General features: G+C 52.4%; 1 protein-coding gene across 1 annotated transcript; it reads left to right on the forward strand.

Annotated features, from left to right (window-relative positions):
• The first annotated feature begins 8,023 nt into the window (after positions 1-8,023).
• LOC109754616 (serine/threonine/tyrosine-protein kinase HT1-like) lies at positions 8,024-9,837 on the forward strand. The gene has a single exon (XM_020313533.4). It carries the CDS (start codon positions 8,554-8,556, stop codon positions 9,730-9,732), a length of 1,179 nt encoding a protein of 392 aa, XP_020169122.1. The 5' UTR covers positions 8,024-8,553; the 3' UTR covers positions 9,733-9,837.
• Positions 9,838-11,477: the final 1,640 nt, after the last annotated feature.

The raw sequence follows: 11,477 nt of genomic DNA on the forward strand, positions 1-11,477 counted from the left end.
GTTGTAACCTGGGACCTGGTGGTCGCACCTCATATGATTATTTGGATTATTCAATTCACATGACTATGCAATTATAAAAGATGCCACTAATGAATTTATAGGCCCTGATCTAATTTTCTCTACAAGAATAAACCTCTAAAATCCCATATACTTGTGCTTTTATCCACGGTTATTATTTGTTCTAGAATGCAAATATTTTATTTACACTATTCTGCTCGTTACTTGCTGCAGCTAGCAAAACTACAACCACGAAGACAATTTCTTGGACGCTCCTTGGTAAGTTGGTCCTCGAAAAAACAAAATCTTGTTGCTCTTTCCACCGCCGAAGCTGAATACATTGCAACCGCCAGTTGTGCAACTCAATTACTATGGGTGAGACAAACTTTGAAGGATTACGGTATCACCTATAGAAATGTGCCTCTTCTATGTGATAATGAAAGTGCCATCAACATTGCTGAGAATCCCAAAGATCATACCCGAACCAAGCACATTGATATTAGGTATCATTTCTTGAGAGATCATGTGAAAAAGGGTGACATTGATATTGCTCATGTTGGTACAGATATGCAACTTGCAGACATTTTCACCAAGCCATTTGATGAAGCAGGGTTTTGTCAACTTAGGCATGAATTTGGTATTTTGGAGCTTGACAACATTATGTGAAATCTAGTACCCATCCATGCATTCACTTCATGTCTTGTTTAGATGTAGGCATATATTTAAGGGGAGACACTCAACTCATGAGTACTCTCACCCTATATAATGCATAAAAAGAACAAACACTCTCAAAGTTACCATGTTCTTCGAACTACGGTACTTTAAATGATGGAGTAGTGTTAGTGAGCCCAAGGACATTATCTTCGCGGCTTCACGACACCTATACTCACACATGGTGGCCTTTTGGCCACCGACTCTTCTCAAAGGAAAGGCGGTCCAATCATGTTTAGGGGTCTTAACATGTGTGTCTTGTTGCTCACCATGTGGTATTTTACATGTCTGATTGCCCATAGTATTTTGTCATATACCCATTCTTGTATTTTGGTTCCTCTAGGTTTTCTTGTGCTATTTGCCAAAAACTTTTGCCACCGGTCGTCCGACGGTTATCGGACGTCCGATGACTCACAGTCTCCCGGTCGTCCGACGTCACTCGGCTGTCCGGTTGCTGTGCAGAAATCGTGCACAGCCCAAAACCATTCCCCAGGTCTCGGACGTCTGTGGTTCTTCGGTCGTCCGTCGCCTGGTGCATCCACTAGTGCCCGGACGTCTGACCCCGGTCGGTCGCCCGACGTAGTTTGCGGCCCACATATATATCGTCGGGGTCGGGTTTGAGCAGTTGCCCTATCCAGTCTTTTCCCCTCTTCTCATCTGCGTCCGCTGCTGCGCCGCCAGGAGGGCGATTTTGCCCTCGTCGTCGCCGGGGGGGGGGGGGGGGGGGGGGGGCTGCCGCTTTGCCGCGCCCCCAGCCTCTTCTTCCTCGCCTCGTCCTGATCTGGTACCTCCCTCTGTCAGTTCCTCGGCTATCTCCCTCGTCTCCGTCACTTGCACGGACTCACGGTAGTGATCCCCTTTCTCTCTTGGTTAATCCCTCAGGTGAGGTTCGTCTCACGATGGTAAAATTCAAGCACACCGCTCGCAAGGATGCTAGGGGTTCCTCTGCCAGCGCCTCTCGTCGTGGTGGTTCCGATGACTCTCAGGAGGAGTTGCATCCTCGCAAGCGTGCTGGGAAACATGCCATGATCGAGGAGTCCTCCTCTGCCGAGGGCTCTGACTATGAAGAAGAGATGGAGGAGGAGGAGCGTGGTGTGCGTGTGATGTTTTCGTCCCGCCCCCGCGGTTCTCGAAGGGCCACTCACATGCCTGCTCCTCCTCCCGATCAGCCGCATGTCGATGGTCGTCACATACCCCTTGAGGCTCCTCAACTTCATGGACGTATCCTCAAGGATTTCACCAAAGTGCCCAAGCCTGCATATCTTAAGTTCCGGCGTGATGTTAATCAATTCGAGGTGGTTCAAGACTCTCTGGATCAACGCTTTCGCACAAATGTTCATGCAGATATTTACACTTCTGTTGTCCTTCCAAAGGGTCTCTCTCTGCACCACTTCATTGACTTGGCTCATATTCGAAAACATCCCGTGAAGTATCCGGGTGCCATTGAGCTCATTGAGTCATCCGGTCTTGCTACTCCATTCGCATTTCAGCATGATTTCAATCAGGCTGCTATCCATCAGTTTTATGCCACCTGCTTCTTTGCTCCTAACAAGACCGTCACCTGGATGACCTCTGACACCGAGCTCACTGCCACTTATGCTCAATTTGTCGCTGCTCTTGGGTTTCCAGACAGTGGATTCAAGATCCATAAAGAGGACCCAAATCACAAACCCAAAGCAGTTGAGGTGTGTGGCTATCTTCTTAAGGAACTTGATGAACTTACTGAGGAGGAAAAGATGAAGGATCTGAATCAGGTTTCTATTTGGAGATCACCCTACTACATCATCTATCAATGTATCATTCGTACCATCTATCCTAAGATGGGTGACCGGGGATCTTGCAACAGTTATTGCATTGATCTTATGTCTCGTCTCCATGAGTCTCCCAAAGGCAAGATCAATGTGCCTCATTTCCTATGGCATGAAATCCGTCTTGCTAGCTTTCAGTATAAGCGTGCCTTTCCTCATGCTCCGTTCATTCAGGCTCTTATTGAGAGTGTGGCTCCATTCTCTCTTATCCGCACCCATGTGCATCAGAAGTGGATTATTCCTCCTCACATGGCCAACGATTTTGCTCCCAAGGGTACCTCCAAGTCTTCCCCTGCTCGTAGGTCTGCTGCTCGGTCTCACCCTACTACTGCCAGCTCTGCGTCCTTTGGGCATTTTTCTCGTTTTATCGGCAAAGCTCACTCTGCCATGATGAAGGCATTCTCCTTCAACTACACTCACAACCACGATGTCGTCACTCGCTTGATCACTTCCAAGAATTCCTTGAAGTCTCGTCTTCGTGACTCTGGTGCTACTGATGTGAGTGACGATGAGCACCTTCCGGCGGCTCCTCCTTCAGACTTTGGCTCTCCTTCGGGGCCTGAGTGGGCTGATTTCCTCAACGATGCTGGTGGTAGTGGAGCTCCTATTGATGATGATGATGATGACCTTTGACTGTCTATGGGTCCTCTCTGTCCCTTTTTAAGTAGTTGTTGCCAAGGGGGAGATCTAGTACTAGATATCTATGTTGAACCATTATGCTTTATGCTCTGTGTGGGTGTATGACATTATATCTATGACTTATGTTGTAATGATGAACCACTATGTCCTATGCCACTAGCTATGTCCTATGAATATTGAGATATTATGTTATTATGGTGATATGCATTTATGATGATGGATTTTATCAAGTTTTCTTGATATTGTGCTCATATATTCTTGATGGTTGTCTCTGTGAGGGGGAGCTCTCCATATAATGTTTGCAATAATTATGTTTGAGAGGGGGGACTCCTAAATAAATTTATCTTAAAAGCATAGAGCAACCTTATTTCTTTTATACTATGTGTATATTGTCATCAACTACCAAAAAGGGGGAGATTGAAAGTGCATGCCCTTAATATTATTTTGATGTTGATGACAATATACTCATAGGGGACTAACAAAGTTTGTCAAGTATATCTCAGGTTCTAGTCCCCTCGGAATCAATTTTGTGTGTGGATTATGTCTTCGGAAATATTTAACTTCATCAAGAACGAAGAAACAAGACTATATTTATGTTTGTTCTTGAGTATAGGGATCCCGCACTATTAAGAGGGGAACATAGGGTCTTGTGAAAGTCTTGCTCAAAATCCACTTCAGTCTCATTATCTAGTTCTCATATCTGTCGGACGACCGGTTCCCACCGGACGTCCGGCCCCTCCTAGACAGAGCCAAAACATTGAACGTCCGGTAGTCACCGGACATCCGGCAATCTTCCACCAGAGCCCAAACATCGGATGTCCGGTACCCTCCGGTCATCCGGTATATTATATGCAGTGGCAAAACATCAGACGTCCGGTCCCTGTCGGTTGTCCGTTGTCTGCCGAGCTCTCGGTCGTCCGATATTCTTCAGTCATCCGGTACTTTCTCCACCGAGTCTAAACATCGGGTGTCCGGGATCGTCCGGTCGTCCGGTACCTTCTATACCGTGCCAAAACATCGGACGTCCGGTCCCTGTCGGACGTCCGGTGCCTACTGAGCCTTCGGTCGTCCGTTGCACATCGGACGTCTGACGCTGCAGTGCTGTTTTGAGCTCCAACGGACACTTATTGAGGCATACTATAAATATCTCCCTCCTATCCCGTGTGAGGGTTGACCATTCACTTCATGCATCCTCAAGAACACATTTCACTCTCTCTCACTCTTCCACACCAAATCTTAGATCCCTAAGGAATTTGAGAGCATTTGAGAGAAGTTATCCACTCAAGTGATAGATCCACTCCTTCCCCTTTTTTGCACCAAAGGAATTTGTGATTTGAGCAAGTCTTGAGCTTTTCCCCATCGTTCTTGTTACTCTTGGAGGTTGGAGACTCCTAGGCGGTAGGAGTTTTTCGGAGAGGAATCGACCATTGTGATTACCCCCGGAAAAATTTGTGAGGGTTTGGAGACCACCCCAAGGTCTACCACTAGTGGTTGAGAAATGCCTTGATGGTGTTGTCTCAAAGGGAGAATAGGGTGAGCCTTCGTGGCGTTGGTGTGCCTTCGTGGTAACATCCACCTCTCTAATGGTGACGTAGCTTCCCTCCAAGGAAGTGAACATCGGCATACATCCTCGTCTCCCGGAGTTGCGGTCATTCCTAACCCTAACTCTCTACTTGTGGTTACTTGTCTCTCAGCACTTACTTACATCATATTGTGCTTGCTTACTCACCTATTTGTGTTACTTGTTTATCTGGCTTAGCTCTTATTAGCATCATACTTGCAATTGTTAGGCTCACTTTCATATTCCGCATTATTGCCTAAAATTGCTAAGTAACAATTAAAATTTGTAATTGTACCTATTCACCCCCCCTCTAGGTCCATCTCGATCCTTTTAGCCCCCCCCCCCCCAACAGGCCCCCAAGACGCCATTTTTAGTGCTGGCGCCGAAAAATCGCCCAGTCGCGCCCCCAACTCCTCGTGTATCACCGGTTTGGTCCGAGATAACAACCGGCGAACCCGAGCCGAACCCAGCCCCCCGGGGGGCGCCTGCGGGCGCCGGCCAAAGCAAAAAGGCGCGTGGGCCCGCGCTGTCGGCGACAGACATGCCTATTCCCGCCGTTTTCTCCTATTTTCCCTCTATTTCCTCATTGCTTCCCCCTTCTCCCTCGCCGCTCCCGCCATCCGACCACCATGCCACCGAAGAAGTATTCGGCCCCTCGCCCCGCTACCGATTCCACCCAGCCGAAGCAGAGGAAGCCGAGGGCGTTGATGGCAAGACCGCCGGGCTTGTCGAACACCGAGTGGAGGGCGGATGGTCAGCGCTGGGAGGCAGTCACAGCCGACCGGCGGAACTGGCTCATCACCAAGAGGGCCAGGGACGCGGCGGCGGTAGAGCAGGGAGAGGCGTCTCGCGCGGGGATGATGAATTCGCCCGACCACTGCCCACAAGCCACGTGGGGGACTCAGCAGAGCATCGCCGCCGCCGCCCTGGGGGTATGCACCCTCGCCTGGCTACTCCGACGGCAACGCACATGGCTGTTTCAACCCCAACATCACCTTTCCGCATGGCACACCGCAGCGTTCCTCCCCCTCCGGCTTCAACCCCGACCCGTGCACTCCCTCCCCCGCGTTCAACGCTGGTCTCAACACCCAGTACAGCTACTCGCCGCCGACGTACTAAGCCTCGCATGCGCCCCTCTGCGCCAGGGCCCCCTACCCTTCACACCCGGCTCGGCGCCACAGTTCAGCCACTCCGACGCCGACATGGACGAGATCATCACGAGCGGCTCGTTCACCGCCGCGTCCTGCCCCGGGTTTCGCGCACAAGACGAAACGATGGACACCACCATTGACATGGACGACGAGCTCGATGACGCCGAGGAGGAGGCGGAGGCGGAGCTGGAACCAGCGCTGAAAGGGAGAAAGAAGAAGCGGGCGCCCAACGCCAGGCCGTGCGAACCTCGTGTCAAGTGGACATCCAAGGAAGACGAGTGCCTCACCGAAGCGTGGAAGACCGTCAGCATTGACCCGATCACCTGCTCGAATCAGAACGCCGGCACGTACTGGAGAAGAATCAAGACGGCGTTCGATGAGCGCAAGCTGGTCGACCCTGACTTCACCAACATTCACATGGACCGCGGCGACAAGGCCATGGCGAATCACTAGGCGGCGATCCAGACGGCCTGCAACAAGTGGCATGGGATCGTCGAGGAGGTCGTGGCTCGCCCGGAAAGCGGCGCCAACATCGAGGGTCAGATATGGCCATAGTTCGCCGGCCCAGTTCGTCGCCGTGTACTTCGCCGACACGTTTTGTCCTCGGCTGTGCAGATGGTTCGGATGTTCAACATGTTTAGCCAGGACAACGACGACCAAGAGTTTAAGTTTCTTCACGTGTTCTCCAGGATCGAGTCGTGCGAGAAGTGGAGGGAGGTCCGGCTCACTCCCGCCAAGGCCAAGGAGATCTACAAGCCGGACGCGTCTGCCCCGGCGGCGGCAGAAGGGCGCCCTGAAGGCAATAAGAGAGCCAAAGCGGCGAGGGACGCGGCGCCCACTGCCGAACGGCTGCAATCTTTGATCGAGCAGTGCATCGCCGACGCCAAGAACAGCGCCGCCAAGAGGGAGGAGAAATCTGATGCGAGATGGTCGGCGTTGATGACGAAGCAGGACGTCAAGCTCGACCTTCTCAGGACCAACGTCGCCGCGAAGAAGAGGAACGCCGACCGGGCGTTCTTGATGGCGGCAGACATGTCGACGATGCACGAGTAGGTGAAGGCATGGTACCTGGCGGTGCGTGGCCTCATCTTGAACCAGATGCCCGGGCCGGGGGCGACCACCGCCCCTACGCGCACGATGACAATGCCCAGCCCGAGCAATGAAGCGGTGCCGACGCCGACGACCAGCCTGAGCACAGAAGCCATGCCGACGTCGAGCCCGACTATGCCCACGCCGACCCCGGCCAGTCCCGCGGCATAGGAGCCTGTCGTTTCATGCGTTCCATGTCTATGATTCCTTCCTTTTGATCGCCGAACTTTTGGGTGTGTTTGATCGCCGAACTGTGGCATGATGATCGTCGACTTGTGGCATGATGATCGCCGAACTTGTGGCATTTTTTGGCAGCGGGAAAGACAAGTTTGAATTTTTTGGCGTCGGGGGCGAAACCTTGGGTGCGCGGATGGAAACTCGATCGCCTCCAGAACGAAAAAACCGCCAGCACAAACCCCAAAAGGCATTCGCCGGATGCGCTGGGAGGCCAAACGGCTGGAGATGCTCTAAGCATGGCTGCACTGAGAAGAAAAGCGAAAAAGCAAAAAAGTGGATGAACAGTCCTACTTGGAAGAAATGACGCATTTGGTGAGCTAATATGAACGGGTCAGTGTCTACCAACTTTCCTTAAAACTGGCTAAGCGAGGGCATTTATCTCGTAATCAGTGTTGATTTAAAACAGCATTCTGGTTGAACAAAGTTTGAAACAAAATTGTGTGAAAAATAGTCGTGATTAGTAAAAAAATTACAACCGCTGTTCATTAATGTAAGATGTTTTTTAGACAGCACATGGCATGTGTGGTCAGCTATCTAAGTTAAGTTATGAAGAAGAACAAAAAGAAGGGGGAGAAGACGTTTTTTAGACTTATGGTCGTCTAATTAGATTATGCCTATCTTATCTGTCTAATTAGATTCTTGTTATTTCACAGTTTGGCATGGCGAATATTTTACTAATATTTTTGTCGCTAAGACTTTCACTTGTAAATTGGTTATAATCACAACAAAATCCAACCTAACTTCTCCCGGAAAAAAAAAATCCAACCTAACTTCTCACGGAATCTTGCGGTCCTTGGTTAAAAAAAAATCTCAAACTTCCCCTGTGCTAGCTTTCCTCCTGAAACTTTAACCTGTGATGGATGTCCTTGCTAATGAGTAGCGGAAGCAAGTTGATTCGTTTGAAGGCGGGCATAGCTGGGCAGACTTAACTTCCTCGATCCATCAGCTAGATTCATCACGAGACATCCTTGAATCGTCCCCTCTTTTATCGTGTCCTCATCGATCTCCATCGCCGCGAAAGCGACGACTAAATCTCCCGAATAATCCACCGTCTTGTCCATGCATCCATGTCGCCATGAACAACCCATGACTCCCTGGGCAGAGGTTGAGCACAAATCAAGATCACGAAACAGTAATCAGGAGCCATGCGTACATCTCCTCCTCAGCTAGAGGACGTACGTCCCACGAGGACGAGGCGAAGCATGCATGCGTGCAATGGCACATCGGCGGAAGCAAGTTGATTCGTTTTGGCGGGTCGTGTCTCCATAGATCGTCGCCTCACGCGCCCGCGGCGGCCAGCCATATGCACCGGCTCTCCTTGCTTGCTTGGATCGTCAGCTCTTGGTCGCTCCACTAATCAATGGCTTCCTGCTTCCGGGCGCGTCGGCACCCGGCAGCGCCAGTACCGCCGCCGCTGATTCCGTACGAGTCGTCGTACTCGGAGATGGAGGGAGCGATGGAGAATAAGAGGTGGAACAGCCTCGACTCGTGGTCGATGCTGCTTGACGCGGGAGGCGGCGCGGACCAGCAGCAGGCGAGCTCGTCGGCGGGGGAGGAGTGGATGGCGGACATGTCGCAGCTCTTCCTCGGGAACAAGTTCGCATCGGGGTCCAACAGCCGCATCTATCGCGGCATCTACCGACAGCGCGCGGTGGCCGTCAAGATGGTGCGCCTCCCGGAGCGCGACGAGGACCGGCGGCGCGCGCTGGAGGACCAGTTCAACTCGGAGGTGACCTTCCTCTCGCGGCTCCGCCACCCCAACGTGGTGCAGTTCGTCGCCGCCTGCAAGCGCCCGCCCGTGTACTGCATCATCACCGAGTACATGTCGCAGGGCACGCTCCGCATGTACCTCCACAACAAGGACCCCTACTCGCTCTCGCCGGAGACCGTGCTCCGCCTCGCGCTCGACGTCGCCCGCGGCATGGAGTACCTCCACGCGCAGGGCGTCATCCACCGCGACCTCAAGTCGCACAACCTGCTGCTCAACGACGAGATGCGCGTTAAGGTCGCCGACTTCGGCACCTCATGCCTAGAGGCGCACAGCTCACGCGCCGGCGCCGGAGCGGGACCGGGAGCCGGAGGCGGTGGCGGCGGCGGCGGCGAAGGGAAGGGTACCAACATGGGCACGTACAGGTGGATGGCACCCGAGATGGTCCGTGACAAGCCGTGCACCCGCAAGGTGGATGTGTACAGCTTCGGCATCGTGCTGTGGGAGCTCACCACCTGTCTCGTGCCGTTCCAGGGCATGACCCCCGTCCAGGCCGCCTACGCCGCCTGCGAGAAGAACGCTCGGCCGCCGTTGTCGCCGACGTGCCCGCCGGCGCTCAACAACCTCATCAAGATGTGCTGGGCCGCCAACCCGGCCAGGCGTCCTGAGTTTAGCTACGTCGTGTCCGTGCTGGAGAACTACGATCACTGCCTCCGGGAAGGGCTCCCGCTGGTTACGCCGCCGTCGCCAGTGTCCTCGTTTCTCAGCATCTTCAAGCTCGGCTCCTGCATAAGCACCACCAACCTCCCCTCCATGCCCGTCCACGTCTAATCATATCCATTCAAATTTATTGGTTCTTGCGGAACTGACACGAAAATTTATTTCAGTTGCCTGTGAATCACGGCTGTCTCTTGCATAATTATCTCTCTTGAAATAGATTCGCCAGACTTTTTATATAAAGCGATAGCTGAACAAAGTACACGGTTAAACGATACGAGATGATGAAGTTACCCTCAAACATAGCCGATCCAAGATAATCGGATCACACAGAACGCACGCGCTACGCTACCAATAGAGAACATAGGAAGATCCAAGAACAACGCCTGCTATGCCCTAATACACCTAAGGTGCACGACAACACCCACATGAGGGATAACGATGCTAAACGTCGCCGCTGCCAAGGTTTTCACCCGAAACCCATACCCCAAAGGAGCATCACGGCAACGTCTTCAAGAAGAAGCGGCGCCGCCGTCGGCAACAAAGCGCAAAGTTTTTGATCGGCAGAGACCTTGCGCCACCACGAGGTCTCCAGGGCAAGCACGATGAGATTAGAACTCCAGATCCGGATCAAGGCATCGCCACTGCTAGAGACCGAGAGTGCGCCCGAGCCACCCACGCTCGACCACTTGCCACCCACGCGACCAAGGGGAAAGACATCGTCGCCGCCACGCCCGCCAGAGAGCCAACCATGCAGACCGCCTTCCGGAGCCGCCGCCCCGGCATCCAAGGTCCGAAACACCGCCAACTGCCCAATTCATAACGCACAAACCATGGTAGGAGGAGCAGAGGTAATAATCCATTCCTAGCCGGACATCAGCCACTGAGATTGGATCAGTGCCCCCATGTTAGGAAGCGGCGAGGCATGTGTCCCCAGCCAATCCCGATGGACCAGGAGGGACACGATCCAGTGACTACCGATGGCTGCCGTGAAGAAACCCACGACTGTGGCTATCAGCGTCGATCTACCCGACGGTGCAGTGATGTCACGACCACCACCACCTCTGGCCGTGTCCATGAGGAGGACAACCTCACTGCCTGCCGGCACCACCCAGACCAATTGTCGGTGTTAAAACCAGCGGATTTTGGGTAGGGGGTCCCGAGCTGGTGGTCTCGGCTAGATGGTAACAGGAAGTAAAGAAGACTACCCAGGTTCGGGCCCTCTTGAAGAGGTAAAACCCTACGTCCTGCTTGTATTGTATTGATTGTCGATGGGATACAAAGTACATGATCTACCTCGAGATCGTATGAATGAGTTCTAATGAATATGTGATGATCTATTGACTAGCCTAGCCTTAGTTTATCTAATGTACTAGATGCCTAGGATTACAAGAGTTCTCTTCTAGTTTTTTTTAGCACATGAGAGTTCTCGTCTTGTACGCCAAGTCTTGTGGAGTCTCTCTTGTATGCGCTATGGACCTCTCCAAGTGGCTCATTAATGAACCACCACGGGGTCCTCGGCCCGGCGCTCCTGGTCGGGAGACGACATGGTGAGTACCCCCTAATCCAGGACACCGCCAGTAGCACCTGAATAGGTCTTCAAGTTGGCGACGCTCCTCGCTTATTCCGAATTGTTTTTCGTCTTCGGACGTCGATTTTTAAAGTTGGTTCAACAAATCTTCTTATCTCCAATCTCGAGGATCGACGAGGTGTATCTGAAGATTTCACATGTCGGGCATCTGAGGAGCCCCTTTAAGTTCTCGGCCTTTACAGATGCCTTGTTATTTTCATGCCACACCTCGGGCTTGAAGTTTTTTCCCGAGCGATGGTGTCCTCTTGCAGCCGAGCTCCAACACCAA

This window comes from Aegilops tauschii, chromosome 6 (genome assembly GCF_002575655.3).
Source record: "Aegilops tauschii subsp. strangulata cultivar AL8/78 chromosome 6, Aet v6.0, whole genome shotgun sequence".
Lineage (NCBI taxonomy): Eukaryota > Viridiplantae > Streptophyta > Magnoliopsida > Poales > Poaceae > Aegilops > Aegilops tauschii.

Excerpts from the sequence above, each read along its gene's own strand:
- LOC109754616 (XM_020313533.4), top strand. The coding sequence starts at position 8,554 with ATGGCTTCCTGCTTCCGGGCGCGTCGGCACCCGGCAGCGCCAGTACCG.